A 16,589-nucleotide genomic window follows, 5' to 3' on the forward strand; every position below is an offset into this window, starting at 1 on the left:
AACGAAACACGAGTATTAATTAATCGAAATTACTAATTTACATAGGCGACTAATTCATACAAACCATAAATCTATGTATAAAGCAAAATGAAGGTAAGATATTAATCTGTATATACTCAATCTCGTCCTTAACTATTTTACAGGATATTGCTACAAATAATATTTAATAAAGTCGTACAAAAGTATAAATTACGTACTCTATATGTATACTACATTCTTACTGGAAATCACATATTGCATGATAGGTTCATATACATACATATTGTTTGTCAATTAAACGAAATGTTTTGTAATAATATTTATACAATTATATTTTATGAGCATACTGAATTGCGACTTCTTATATTTGAGTATTTACGTTACTAACAAATATTGATGCTAACGTGTAAAAGTGAACAGAAAGAAATTTTCAATTTAACCGAAAGCTAAATGGTTAGAAGAACGGTGGAAAATTAATTTTTTACTCGTTTCAGATATTTAAAATAAATTCTTTCGAATATTCACTAGAGTAAACTTTGAAAAAGGAAGATAAAAGGAAGAAGTCCTTTTTCATATCTTTTACGCTATGCTTCGCGTACGTTGAAACATAAAAAAAAAAGTATATAAACGCTGTTTCTACGTTAACTCCACAATTGAAACCTTATGCGCACGTTTATATTTTATATAAAAACAATATGTATGTATACTATAATAGCATTCCTTTCGTTATAAAATTATGGGGTAATTGTGAGAGAGATATTTCCTCACGTCCATTAGTTTTTAAAGGTATACACATTATCGTACATTGCACATGAACCGAGCCTATTTTCCACAATGTGGGACATGGTATAGTGTTGAAAAAAAGGTACTTTCAAAAATCGAAAGTACTATGCTCTACGTATGCAGTCTAACCTACTTTCGACGCGGCAATTACAATGTAATAAACGAATTATCTGCGTACGGATAATCACCTGTACAATTATGCTGCGTTTGAAACGAAACTCTACGCCTATTTTAATGTTATACTTACAGGATGTCTTTTTCGTAATTTCTCGGAAGAAAAATCATCTACATTTTGTGAGTTGATATTAATTACCAGATAAAAATAAATACGTGTAAACTTTACACGTTTCACTAGCGTTTTATTTAAATTTTAATTTTTGTTCGAATAAAATAAATATTATTTATCTTATGTCGCTTTTCCTGTAGTGAAACGAAGTTAGATTTTCTAAATCTTAAGTAGTTATTATATTCATAAATAATTATTGATTTGATAATCTTAAATTCAAAAAAGAATCAAGAAGATATGAAGGAAAAGGTGAAAGCATGGATATACTCCAAGATTTGTTTAACTTTTCAATTAATGTTTACTTTCCTCCGTCTGATTATTCTATTCTTACTATTAAGATAATTGCAGCATCGCTTTCCCCTTTGCATCACTGATGATCGATGAAACATTAAATCTGTTTTGTTCCAAATGTATAAGAAATTTTGCAAATTTCAGACACATCTGTTAATCTATTTATATGTACTTCTTTTCAATTTTCTAAATACAATGATAAATAATTCTCTGATTATTTCTAAAAAAGATATATTTTCTCATAAATAATAAATCTATGATATAGTCGATATACTTGAAAAAGTTACTGCAATTAAGGACTATTGAAACATTTGTATCTAATAAAATAATGTTTTATTCATCACATGAAAAAAGATATAGAAAAATATGCAATGTAAGCATCATCAACATTACTTTAAAGCTTTACAACCTGCTCGATAACTCTATGTATATCTCCATTATGTACGAGATCGATATAAACAAAAATTCTATTAAATAGAACTTATTCAACTGCAAAGAACCACATCTATTCTACTATAACTAATACTCAGCTCTCAATTAGATCAATCAATTCCTATTAATAATTTTTCACCGTCGAATTTGTGCAAGAATAGAACGACGGTGTATCCATCAAAATCTATCAAACATCTGATGAATCAATTTCTAGTCAGGAAAATCTTTTAGGAGATTCGATATACACATGCATAGACAAATAATTGAAAACTGTATATCGAAAATATACATATTAGTAACATGATGTTTCTTGTTGATGAACGTCATGACGTGGATGCACATATTGTCTCTTCCCTTTCTTCGAACTCATTTTCTTCGTATTAGCACCGGGGTGGTAGTTGGTGAAGTTGTCATGGGTCGACAACTGGATGAGTTGTTGGTTTAATCGATCACCAGTTGTCGGAATGATCCATCCAAACCGAACAAATCATCGTGAGTCTTTGGTTTTCCTGGCCGAAGCGCCTCGTTTGCTTTCACTGACTCCTGCTCCGCGAACCAAGGACCGTATTCTTCTAATTTCTTCACCCAGGTTTCTAAAAAACGAACAAACGATGACTTTTGCTTGATCACTGGAGATCGGTAAAATAAATTTAATGATATATTCGACGGTACGATTTATTATCTGACACGTTCACAGACGTGTTTTTGTTGCAACGTTGCAACAGGTGTTCCTGTATTGTACATGAGATAATAGAGAAATGCAGAATAATCCAGGTAAAGTGGTATTACATTTTTAGTAAAATATATGGACTTTTTTTATTTGACCTTTCCAGTTTGAGCAATCATATGAAATATTTAGATCATTTCTCGTAATATCGATTCCACCACCACGAGCCTCTGATCGGGTTGCGTCATTATTCGATAAGTAGACAAATTTGAAAAGGTTGCTTTCGTTACGAGTAGATTGCGGATACATATGCGAATTCCTATGTCTTTACGTAATTAATTAAAATGATAGAAATTACGCAGAAACTTACTCGATCCATAAAATGTTACAATAAATACAATACTTTGGATATTTTGTATATTTTTGCGTATCATGTACGTTCTATTTTCATTTTACTAATTATATACGCGTATTCTATTTTCAACCTCCGTTTCATTTGTGCAATTTTCAATTATAAATGCATAAATATCCGTAATCTAATTACGAGGCTCTCAGTTGCCATACTCTGAGAAAGATAATTATCATCGTACCATGAATTGCTTGAACTGGTCCAGCATCGCCGCCGTATTCGGTTGGTAGTATCTCCCTGGGAATATAATCGTACAAAGTCTTCATGTCGCTGTGCATGAAGATTCTATTGCGAATTTTCTCCTTAATGAATGGCTTCACGAAATTGACGATAGTGTCGACCAGCGGGCTAACATTCACCACATGCACCTCCTTTAACTTCACCGGGTAGGCTTCTTGAACACAGACCAGGAACTTTTTCACGATAGCTGGTGTGAATTTTGCGAAGTGGGCTGGCGTCGCGACACTAGCATCCAGTACATATACATCTCCAGCCACACCAACTAATTCTTCTTTCAGACGCACATCGCCGATCATCAGAACCAGTTTCATCACTTCGGCTACGTTTGGAGTTGGTAAGTCCTTGTCGATTCCTCGCATAATTATTACTCGTCGTCCGTTTTCCGTCAAACCCGCCAATGGAGGCACCTGACTGGAAAGGTAATAGTTACTTGAAATATATATTTATTTCAAATTATCGCAGCTATGGAGTTTATAGATCTGATTATACACATTCATAAATCATCGATGCAATATGGGTAAAAGAAAATTAAACTGGCGAAAGAGCATTATTCGAAGAACTCGGTTTTTCAATTTATCGTTGTTATTATTTTTGATTATCTGATTATAGAATGAATACAATCGAACGAATAATTAAACTAAAATAGTTAACTTTCTTCATCTTCTTCGTACATGCTTGTTTAATATCAGGCATTTTCGACATTTGTGAAAAATAGAAGAGCGAAAGGAGAATAACTGGACTAAAATAATTAATTTCTCTTATTTTCTACGAACGTGCACTCGAATACTGGAAGAACAACGTCCTCTTCCCGTTTAATTCTTTGCTACGAAAATCGAGCTTAGCAACGAACAGTCGGGGTTTATTAAAACGAATCAGAACTTTTCTCGTTATACCATGTAAATTTGCCCGCGGAAAGTTTCTTATTTGGCTCACGGTGCGTGTTAATGGTGTCATGGAAATTACCCGTGCTCGCCGAATTAGAAAATTTTCTATTTCAAGGACACAATAACGTTGCTACATAGTCACAGACCTTCTCAGATCTTCTCAGTTTTTCGAATATCACACGTAATATAGAATAAACTTTAACCAAATGAACAAAATAAATAAATAAATATACAATATATATACGATTATGCAGGAAATTATGAATATCATATAATTATGGAAAAAAGTTACAACAATGTTTCTCAATAGCTCGTAGCAATAGAAAAAAAGCTTACATAATTTTAGTAATATCTCTCAATTCCGGTCTGGTGATGTCTCGGTTAGTGAAGAACTCCGGGATCGCGGTTCTCATTGTAAAATACATGTCCAGCTTTTTCTTGCACTTTTCCAAGGAAAACTTGGAGCCACGAAGAAACGTCATTAGCCTGTAATCGTCTGAAACGAAAAAAAGATGTCTTCTAAGCGATCAATCATTGAATAATCGTGATCTATGTTTACCATATCGAATGTTTATTCAGCATAGTAAAAATATATATGTCATAATAATTACGTATAAATTATTAACTACTTTAACAAAAATCCACATAATCATCGTAATTAATTATTTTACATTTATGTTACGTTTTGAACTCTATATTTTATTTCTCTTTTAATTCGCTTGCTTCGTATCGTTCAGTCGATATTTATCTTTTCTCTTTACATTACATACTTGATAATTAAAATCAAAAACAAGTAGGAATGTTACTTCCTTTCTTTTTAATTTTTTATGGTTTCTCAATTATATCTTCCGTTTTTCTTTCTACTACTTAGCTCTTTCTATTAAATACGTCTGTATTAAATATCGAACTGAGCACAAATCTAAGGATATGTCAATCCATCACATTAACGAAAAGTATCGTTCGAACGCGATTACCATCGAACTCAGGTAAGTGCGGTTGTTTGCTCAGCCATTCTTTGATGACTTCGACGTCTTTGTCACGTGTCGCGACATTTTCGTTCAGCTCCACGCGAATCTGCTTCGACATCTCCTCCGTCGGTTGAATCAGCAACATCTGAAAATCAATTTTGGTTAAAGTAGTACAAACTAATCTAAAGTAATTGTGAAAATCTATGTTTCTAGAATCTACAATCTTATTTCCTTTACAAGAAGAAAGACCATAATATTAATTCCATTTTTTGCAGACCGTGAAAAATTATTTCAGTCATCTTTCATACGTTCGAATAAATAATATCCAGGCTTTGTCAAATTTGTAGAATCACGTACCAATACATAAAATTGAAATATCCATCAATTCCATTGCGATCGTATTAAACAAGAAAGAAGATTATAAAAAATTTTAGAAGATAAATATAAATATATGAATATGGAAATAAATAAAATAAAAAGGACGTTTGAATAACTGTTAGAAACGATATAAAACGATGATCTTGAATAAAACCACAATGACAAGTAATTAGGTATAACGAATGAGTTTCTAATGCGAGAAAATCCACTCCGATATCGGAAAACGACATAGTTTCTGCTACTCCTTGTTTCTATAATTTCTTATACGCGAGTTTGTTGAAGCGTAATCGCCCTGCAGTGGCGAAATAATCGATCTTTCCTACATTTTTACCAAGGAAGTTAATCCATGACAGGTAACTAGATGTGACATCGTATGACAACTTTAAGTATGCTAATTGTGACATCCACTGTAGTCTTGCATGCGAAATGACCACTTGCGTAATTAATTGGAAAATGCATATGTTTCCTGTACGGTCTCGATATTTTAACATTCAACGAATAATCAACGACGAAAATAATGTAACGAAATAAAAATGAAGGAAACACGAAGGGATAAAATTCTTTAATAATCAATCAACCGAACCCTACAACTTATTCTAGTGAGCATAATTGGTCCAACAGAAATTCTGAGAACCTGAAACATTCTGTCGTTTAACTCTTCATCGAGACACCGTATGATCTCATACATATTGTAAAGTCATCATATAAATATCATGTTTGGTAAAATAGTTGAAACGAGAAGGAAATCATCGTTCGGATGGCATACGTATATATAATAAACGTGATATTCTTCCCGTGGTACTGTTGCACGTGCAACAGGCAATGCACGCTATAACGAATTACGCAAATACTCGACATTACACATCGTTCTTATGCGAGAAATTAATGTTGACCAGAAGCGGCTTGCCTAACGCTAAACTTTCTCTACCTCGTCACGGTTGACCGAAAGCAATCCGCGTGTTTCACTATTTCTTCTGAGAAAAAGAAAAATGATCGACAGCACTCGCTATTTGTTCTTCTGCTTCTTCTTCGTCCTCTTTCATCAACTTACTCTGGATTAATTTCAAATTGAAGTCACGCGTGATCTTTGCGCAGCGTGTTATGAATATGAATTTGTTCGCCGTATTACTTTGTAGGTAGATAGAGCAACGTATTATGCTATTTCATTGTGAATATTTATTTCTAATTTGATAGTTAATCAAGAACTATGTTATTTAATGGTGAATTTTGAATATTAATTAGGCAACATATTCTTGTTTATTTTTCAAATTATAATAGATTATTAGGAAATTTAATATTGTCGTGGGTTATTTTAAAATTAATTACACAAATTAATTAATTATTATTTTATTTAATCTGTTCGTTCCTATGATCATGTGACTACGTATTTAGGTTCCGTGAAGTAGAATATTATTTTCATCAAAATCTATGTAATGTAAATATCGTACTAATCTAAGAATAGAAAAGAGAAATAAATTTGAATAAATTATGAAAATTTATGTATACAGATGACTGGTGTAAATGATTCTAAGAAACGTGAATGTTTCAGAACACTCGTAAACGAATAACTGTAAAGAAAAAAGGATATTAAGTAACGTTGCACGATACATGTAAATGTTTCTATTAAGATAGTTGACCACGGGTTTAGTTGTTTTGATAATTATAACTCGAATATCGATTATATAATCAAAATTATCAGTAGAATGTATCTTAAGGACATATCTTAGATTATGGAAAGTGATTAGAAATCAGTGAAATTAATTAAGTAATAATTCAAGTTCTTTTTGTAAGATCATGAAGCGAAAAAATAAAATATAATAATAAGATATTCGTGTAAATATGTTATAGAAATATCAAATTAAAATATAACTATTACTGTAAAATAAGAAGAAAAAATACGTGCCTGTGACTCTCAATGCTATTTATCCATAAATATATTTTCAATTTGTTTTTGTTACATCTCTTTGAAATAGGGCATTGTGAATAAAGTCACCGAAATTTTATTTTATCAAATTTAATTTAAAGAATTTAAGTTTTCATTTAAAAACATGATATATTAAAAGTCGATTGCTTCTATTGTTCAATTAAATAATATAAAATGATAAGGAAATGAATCAACTGACAAAAACGTTGCAGAAATAAAAACGTCTTTGCTTATGTATCAATGAATCACTGTTAAAAGCTATTTTTACTCGCAAATAAAGCATTGAACAGTGACAGGAATAAAAATCCTTTTAAGTCAATTTATTCGTCACGTTACATTGATACAATGTCACACGTTCAATGATACTATGAAAACGATATCCTAACGATATGCTAACGATATCCTAGAATCTACAATGGAGAAATAAAATAAATAAATAAATAAATAGCAAACAATCCACTCGTTTAAATGTTTAACTTGGAACTTTTTTACCTACTTTCTATACAGGTAAATGTTTAAATAAGAATTCGTGGACTAGTCAATTCTTGTATCATGGTGTACCTTTAAAACAAAGACTAATATGAAAAATCGCACGTTCTGTGCTTCTTATTTATTTCTAAACTGATAACTGTATAATTTTCTATTGCATGATAATAAGTTTTAAAGAATTGTTTGATACATTTTTGAATTTATCATACTAATGCATTTGCTTAGGAAATATTAAATAGAATTTTTAGAACGAAATTTATTTAAGTAAATGACAGAAGAATAAAATTACAAGAAAAAAGAAATAATAACTGACGGATAGTATAAGTTATAAAATACGTCGTTTAATATTTATGCAACAGCATAAAACGTATGTATCGTAATTTTATTTGGCAATAACTAGATATTTATTCTCTACGCGCATCACTGTCGATATGATGGATGATTCTTGATAAATTATCAATAATAGTGTTTCCGTACAAGAATTCCACGTTTGATTCATATGCCAATGGAAGTATTTCAGTATGACTCATACAACCGTTTAATAAACGGATAAATAGGTATGTATATACTTTTTCTTAACGAGAGCACACTTTCGACGTACATTTACGAAATATGTGTGCGTTAAGAAAGGGGAATTACATAAAAATGAAATAGCTGTGTTTCGAAACCGTGATTCTAGGAAATTTATTTCATGAAGTTTATCTATGTAAAGTCTTTCACTTTTACTAGAATAGAAATTATAAGATGTTTATTATAATTGTAATCGTAAACACATATTACGAAAAATTTCCTACCATAAAGATTAACTGTATAAAATTTCTGTCCGTGGAATGTGAATCGCAATGTTTACGAATTTTATCGTTTGTAATCCATTTACTTTTTCCTTTTCAAAACGGTGCATTTTTAACAAATTCGGCTTAATAAATTTTATTCTAGGAAATTTATTCGAGGTATACTCGCGTTAAAACGTCTGCTTGAAATTTACGTTTGCAGAAATTACGTATACGAAACGTGTAAGGAATTTATATTACATTTTCGCTAAAGATTTATTTTAAATTTAGGCTTTCTTTCCTAATTTATATTAATGATTTAAATTTGTACCAAAGATTTTGAACATTTTCATATTTGATATCGAAGAAAATAGACTCCAAATTCTTATTTGCAATATAAACATTCTCTTCTATATTTACGAAATACGCTACGAAGAACCATGAAGGCATTTAATTTATCGTCACCTTGTATTGTATACAAACACAATGTAAAATGACATCTGTGCAAATCAGCATGAACACATGTCCCGAGGATGAATTATTCATTCCATGGAAGCAATTTTCAAATGCATACAAACCAACCATTTATATACAAACGTTATTTATTCTTTATGTAATCAAGTGAAAATACAACAAACATTTACGTTTATCACGAAATATTATCACATCTCTAAATCGAACATTAATCAAACTTCAAACCCTTCGATTTTTTAATCACAAGTCAGATTGTGAAATTTTTCTTAAATCGATAGGAAAATTTCTGACACTAATATAAGCGGTGACTTTTAAATAATAAAGATACATAATAGTACGTGTACGTATAGTAATACGTAACAATATACGTAGTAATATATAATAATAGTTAAATATATGTATTATTATTATCTTTTAACAGATAATTTAAATTTGAACTTTGTTGGTTTCATGAAGAGATAGTGCTATTTCTAATTTGTACACATTGGTTATATTCAAATACCGTTAGCGCAAGTGAACAAAAGTGTCAGGATATTTATATAACGTTTACGTTTATTCTAATTCTGATCTAAAAATAATATATTATAATTCTACCTTTATAAAAAATAAACTAAAAAATTTTAATAAAAAGTACCTCCAAAATTTCTTTTAACAAACCAACCTTTTCCAAATCAACCAGTAATTTAAATTAGTTTGCTAATATCCCATTAGAAAGGCTACAACTACTATGAATAAAAAGGGTGAAACTCTGAAAGCCAAATTCACGGTGATTTACATGGTCATCAGAATAGGATCGGACTAACTGGATGATCTAGTGGCATTATAGAAAAACAAGGATTTTTCATTTAAAGAGGCATTGTTGTGCAGTACAAAAGCTATATAACATGTTACCAAAGACTGTCCTTGATAAAACCTGAAATTGGGTAACGATGGTTGGAAAGGCGACTCGTGAACGTGGCGAAAAGTATAGAACGTACTAATCATATTCTACTGAGATTTACCGAGTCGACCTCCTGCTTCCTTTTGATCCTTGCTTCGTGGAATATTACAAATGCAAACAATTTTTGTCATAGGAGACATACTGGTGCAATAACATATTAGCGACTCGGTTGAATTTTATAATTCTTATGAAAGTTTGGTTTGTTAAAAAAAATGTTAACAGTTGAAGTCTTCCAATGAAAAATGCAAGGATCTAGGTATTTGCTTAAAGGAATGAAAGCTTCAAATCATCAGAAATTTTCGAATAGATGTTTAGACAACGTCGCGGACTACGGTTGCTTGGAAAGAAGAAATGAAAGTTTGAAATTTAAAAATTGGAGATCAATATTGGAATAGTCGAAAACACAGAGTATATCCAGAAAGGAAGAAGAAAGTTATTGAAAGTCAGTAAGATCGCTTCTAATAAAATTGAAATATTTCTATAAGCAATATTGCTTGAGAAATAGAAATGGAAACTTTTGGATGTAAATATCGAAAGTCTTCGATTCATCCATATGACTATTTCATCTGTGGAAAAATTGAATGTTACTAAACGACGATGAGAATTTTTCTCTCTTTAATTTTCTTCTTCTTCTTGTCGGTGCATAAATAATCAAGCGAAACAATTACGGCTTCACATATGATCTAATCATAAGACGATAATGATCGGAATAAACGGAAAGCAGGGACAGGAAGATGATCGACTGGACATAGAAACGTACGTCTTCGACATTGGATCGAGATTCACACAAATACCTGTCTTTTTTTCACTGACATTTACTCTAAACGACCTTTACATGCAAATGCTTGTGTAATCTGGTTACACATCTGATTGTTTGGGAATTAAAAACGGTAACATGTCGATTGTTTGAGATGCTAATATGAGTTAGATTCGTAACGAAGAACCATTATGGTGCGATGAATTTTGTTTGAGTCAAACGATGCGACGGTGTACGAAGTCAAAGGGAAAGCTTAAAACGTGATTTCGAAACGTGGAAGTTCTGTGCTACGTAAGCGGGAATCGCGATAATCGCAAAACTACTGAAAATGTAAACCTCACTTTCGCAGAGAAACTACGCTTGCTTTCTCGTGGAACGATTTTGCGATAGGAAACTGAAATTGCTTTTCGATTCGTGCAGCTTTTAAATCTCTAGACTAGTGTTTCGAAACTTTCGAATTACGTTTTAACTTCCATAGCTTTTGGTTCATATTACACTCGACTTACGTTCAAAGTATACTCAAGGCACCTACGCTCCACTATATCGTTAAACGTCAAACCACTTTTTCATTGGTACAAATTTTGTTATTGTTGTAGAATCTAAGGATATCCTAAATATTAAAAATTTTGGTATGAACATATTTTTAGATAGAAATACTTTTTAAATTGAAAAATTTACATACATAATTTACATAAATATTAATTTAAATATTAAATTAAATATAAATTTACATAAAAATTTACATAAAGCGCTCGAAACGCATTTGTGATTTTAATTTAGAATTTTAATTGAATTTAATTCGAATCTTAATAGATGAATCTATTTCTCAATTGATAAACTTTTCTACTATTTATTTTTTAATCCGCGAATCTTAATTACCTTTGATATCGCAGAAAACGATCCCAATTCTTTCGTCCTTAATTTAGTTAATTTAATTAATGTAACTCGTAAAGTCCTCAGTATGCTCACTATATTCACTCTCTGAGGATATAACAACTCATCGACGCTGTCGAAACTACCACTTTAAGTAGGGAAAAGCAGAACCTCGAGGATAAGAAACGAGAATCACTTTCACTTTCAATCGACTGTATTTTTAAACTGCTCTTTACGCGATAAACACTGATAGAACTCTCATCTTTCATTCGTCATTTACAAAATATCTTTAACATTAATTTCAAAATCAGCTAATAATCTCAATGATCGTTAGATGTCAGAGAAAATCTTAGAAAGGTCAATAAACCATAGCCATAACTCAGATGCAGAACTACTCATTCAAATCCCATATCTTCGCGTCGTAAAAGATTATTAAAAAATGTTAACGTGCTCCATAACGTTCAATGTGCTACTGAGAAGCCATACTGATAAACTACATAAAGTAAAAAGTGAAGATATTACAAGCGTTAGTCTCTAAAATTCACATTTATATGATTTATCTTCAACAATTAACAATTGGTTATACATATTTTTTTCTCGAGAAGTCGAATGACAGCTACGTTTCTGATCGGTGAAATCAAAAAATTCGCAAAAGCGACATTAACGCTGGAACCGTTAGAGTACTGGAAACGACCAATTCGTAATTTCTCATAGGAATTTTGTAAATTTGCAACAGTATACATTGTTAGAAATTTAAATGATTTCTTATAAAATACACGAATAAAAGAGCTTGTGTTTCTCATTGCATTATACATTTTTTCCTATTTTCTACGCTTTAATTTCTTTGATACAAGTTCTATACCTTTATCGTCTAAAGTATAAATAAAGCGTATTAATCAGTTTGGCTCCCGAGAGGTCAATTGGCCTCAGTTGGTTTCAAAAAATGGAGGTTCGTAATAGGCTTTGCACCCTTACCTTGTCTAATAGCGACGAAACGTCGATCCTGAAAACAACGGTACGATGGAATCGTGAAGAACAATCGACGACAACGGTGATAACCAAGTACGGCCGGTCACGGAAAGAGAAATGCACGATACTCGTGTGGCGAACCGAAGAGATGGAGAACGGTCGATGGAGTGGGAACGATTACCTCTTGGACCGGTTCTCCTTTATATCGTGTGATGCCCCACTCTCGCTTTTCTCTCCACGAGTCACACAGAACGAAGAAAAGCCGACCACAATCGATACTTGGATGTCCTGCAAGATGGATATACTGTTAGGGAAATAGAAAAATACTTTCAATTATCCTCCAATTTTTGGTATTTAGTGTATCAGATTTAAAAATCCTCTTCTTTCGTTCGTTATGAAAATTCAATAAGATTCTGTTTGTTGGAGAAGAAATAATATTAGATTGTGACACATCGTTTCTCCTAGGCTAAAGCCATGAACGTGCAAATTGTTACTTTCTCAATAGAGAAGCGGGTTAATTTCTTTTGTGTTGTAACTTAATCAATCCTTTTGTGTGTAAATTAAAATAATGGATAAACGATTTCTTCTGTTATTTAATTTTTATGTTACGCATTGATATAGTAGGAATTTATTCGTTCTTAATATCATAGAAATTTATTCCCACGAACTATAATTTTTTATTTTAACTTTTATTCTAAACTAAAGGTATTTAATTGGCACGAGGTCAGTTAATCCGACGTTATTTAAAATTTCGTTCGAATAAACGGAGTTCCGGTGCAATTACCTAGATAAATTCTCCTGAATTAATGCAAACGCCGTGGATTCGTTCGGTGTAAAGCAAATTTATTTTGTTAACTAAATATTGGAAACCAAATTAATCCTCCTGAAAGCACAAGCAATTTTAAGTCACTCACAGCGTGAGAAAGCGTAATTCCATTGACATGAAACTGAATATTTTTATCTTAAATAATTTATAGTCTTCGTCTTCAGTTTCCCTTTGTTCACTTTGAAATTTTTAGTTTTCTCGTCAATGTATTAAAAGTGCATTAATTCTTTTCTTCAATAACAAATACTCTTTTATACATTCAATCAGTCCTCCCTTTTTTTTATAAAATTTACCTCTTTTTTTATAAACATTTCTTGTTACCCCTTAGAATAAACAATTTCCGCTATACAATAATGCAACAGTTGTTTCTTCAGAAATATGCAAATGAGTTTCAGCAATCAACTGAATATACAGTTTAATATGCGATCAAACCAGATTTTCTTGGACGTAGTAATGTTGGCTGACTAGCTCTTTTTCCAGTTTTTTCTGTTTCCTATACTTACTTTAATATGTATCTACATAGTAAATCTCTTTTTTCTCTTACATTGCTTACAGAATTTGTTGACATATGTTATCAAAATTTGAGCGTACCTGATGTATATTAAGCCTTGATAAACCTGATTGCCCTATGTAGATCTAGCACGGAATTTACAAGCGTAACAAAATATAAAAATAAATATCTCATGGCTGTTGAAATTTGATTTAGTAACCCAGATATATTTTAAAAGTTTTTTGAAAATGTAATCGAATGAAACGATGTCAATAACATTGTAAGTAAGAATTGTACGGTTTTTCATTATTAATTACCATTAACAGATCATTTCTAACGCATTTGTATGTCAATATGTTATAACAGAATATTAGAAGAAATATTCATCGTCGTTAATTACATAGTAACTATAATTTATTCTTAAAAAATGTCAAATCTATACTATCCTTATATTTCACCCTCATATACATAAACATAAACATAAAATATTATTATTCTTCCTTTTCTTGACATTATTCTCGACGTTGCTCTTTGTACACGTTTCAGACGAATTTTCAGAATTCCAATAAATATGCATTTGCTCCGAATAATTAACGTTACGCGATAATATATCTCACTATCTTTTTTAAAATATTTTTAAATAATACTATATAAAAATACATATACTATCCACGTTCTTCAAATTTTATTTCCCTATTGTATGTCGTATTATATTTTAGCGCAGTATTTTGTTTAGTATTCTATTCTGATCTATCATTTTATCGTTATAGTGTTAGTATCACGCAATCTACGTATACTAATTATTTGTTTTCAAGTAAAAATTAGAAATGATTAATTAGCTGTAAGCTTTTCTTGTTGTAAATGTCGGAAGTTACATTCGTAGACGGTTAATAACGTATAATTGTGTTATTTATAAAACATATATGAATATTACTTAAGTTGTAGTCACTGAAATATTATTCTTTTTTTCTTAGAATCATTATAATAATGGTAACGTTCTACGATATTGAAAAGATTCTTTATTGAATAAAATACAGTGTAGTTATCGTGATAGCTAGGAAAATAGTGTCAAGTCGCACAAAAACCAAAGATGATCATTTTTCTTATACAACGAAGTAGTAACATCAACGTAAGGTCAGTAAAGCAAAAAACATACGAACGCATGCTAAAGAAATTCTTTAACATTTTTAATACTGATGTAAACTACTTTAAATTTCATTTATTAAACGTTCATTTTCATAAAATATTTTTAATATATTTGAAGCTAGCAATATTCTTTTTATAATTTAATAAAATGAATATAGTAATTAGAGTATCCTAGAAATTTGTGGTTTTCTACAAATTAACGAATGGTTAATACGTCGGAAAAAGATATGAAACCCAACGAAATGATACAATAATCGAAAAAAAAGGAAAGGAAAGTAATGGATAAGGAAAGCAACGTACGAATTTTAGAAACTTGAAATCGAATAATTACGTAATTTAAGACCAGGAAGTAACGTAGCTGCGTGTGGTGCATCGTTTTTTACCCTGATAGTCATCAAAATGGAATGCTTTCGAAATTCAACAGCGCTGTTATGTTGCGTTACACATATGTCCGTTATCCGAATAGTGTTATGGTTTTTTTTACATATTTTACATACTCTTATTAGGCTTATACCACGTATTGTGTCCGGAAACATTGAAATGTACGGATGGTGCAATAAATGTCACTACTACTACCAAATATGTGCGTGCGTTACTAGGTCAATTAGAAATTATTGCTGCAATACACGAATTGTAAACGAAAAGTCTCGTTATACATTTTAATTTCATGTAATTGGGTTATTGTGTCAATTTATTTAATTATACGTTTGATTGGAAAATAAATACATTTTTTCAGTTTATTCCAATTCACTTTTTCTCCCTCTATTTTTATATTGTATTTTGAAATCCCCAACTAAATATAAATTATTGGTTGGTAATAAAACTAAAAAACATTTGCTTTAGAAAACAGAATTACGTATATTACATTTTTAATTGCAATCATAATATTAAGATTTTTCTTTCTGTTTTACTTGATTTCATCCAGAGTTTAAAAAATTATATTAAACTTTCTGAAACTATATTTCAAACCTGTTTATTACCAACAATACGTGAAATGAAAGAACGTGTTTTAAAGCACTTTTTTATTTATAAAATAATTCACAATTTTGATCATAGCATAAATAATAAAAATACAATTCTCTTAAATCAATAAATTGCTATTTATATATCTTTATTTTATGTTTTGAAATGTTCCATGCTTTATATATCTTGAAATTTGAAGAAAAATAAAAAGCAGAAGAAAAACACACAAATGGAATACGAGAATATCTCAACGTTCAGTTTAAATGTTTAAATGTAGTAAGGCGATTATTTAATCCATGGACTTTGTTTCTCTTTATTCTTCATGCTTATGTAAAAAACATTCTTATCCGGGAATTTGTTACTAACGAAAAATATGTAGCAAAAATATTAGGGGAAAAAAGGAGTTTCTCTGGTATGATAACTTAATAAAATTTTGCACCATTTAAGACACTTTCTCATATTCAGAATTAAAAATTTACAGCTTCATATGGAGAAAACGAAATTTACAAAAAGCAGCAATTATAAACTCAGAAATGACGAAGATTTTAATATCGTTTGTTTTACCCAGGACATTTTTGACGCAATTTCCATAAAAGAAAATTAAAAATTAGGGTAATCGATTATGAGATCAATGTAAAAGATCTTTTTTTT

At 30.6% G+C, this 16,589-nt stretch overlaps 1 protein-coding gene across 1 annotated transcript; it reads right to left on the minus strand.

Annotated features, from left to right (window-relative positions):
• Positions 1-1,649: 1,649 nt before the first annotated feature.
• LOC117205513 (alpha-tocopherol transfer protein-like) lies at positions 1,650-12,694 on the minus strand. Its single transcript, XM_033443977.1, has 5 exons — positions 12,520-12,694; positions 4,946-5,084; positions 4,308-4,467; positions 3,029-3,498; positions 1,650-2,364 (listed from the first exon to the last, which is right to left on the minus strand). Exons 2-5 carry the CDS (start codon positions 5,082-5,084, stop codon positions 2,213-2,215), a joined length of 921 nt encoding a protein of 306 aa, XP_033299868.1. The 5' UTR covers positions 12,520-12,694; the 3' UTR covers positions 1,650-2,212.
• Between the last annotated feature and the right edge of the window lie 3,895 nt (positions 12,695-16,589).

This window comes from Bombus bifarius, unplaced genomic scaffold (assembly GCF_011952205.1).
Source record: "Bombus bifarius isolate JDL3187 unplaced genomic scaffold, Bbif_JDL3187 scf7180000007991, whole genome shotgun sequence".
NCBI lineage: Eukaryota > Metazoa > Arthropoda > Insecta > Hymenoptera > Apidae > Bombus > Bombus bifarius.

Bases quoted from the DNA above. Each gene is read 5' to 3' on its own strand.
- LOC117205513 (XM_033443977.1), bottom strand. From the start codon at position 5,084: ATGTTGCTGATTCAACCGACGGAGGAGATGTCGAAGCAGATTCGCGTG. The intron at 3,499-4,307 runs GTAAGCTTTTTT...TTACCTTTCCAG, and splicing joins AGAGATATTACTAAAATTAT to TCAGGTGCCTCCATTGGCGG. The intron at 2,365-3,028 runs GTACGATGATAA...TTCGTTTTTTAG, and splicing joins ACCAGTTCAAGCAATTCATG to AAACCTGGGTGAAGAAATTA.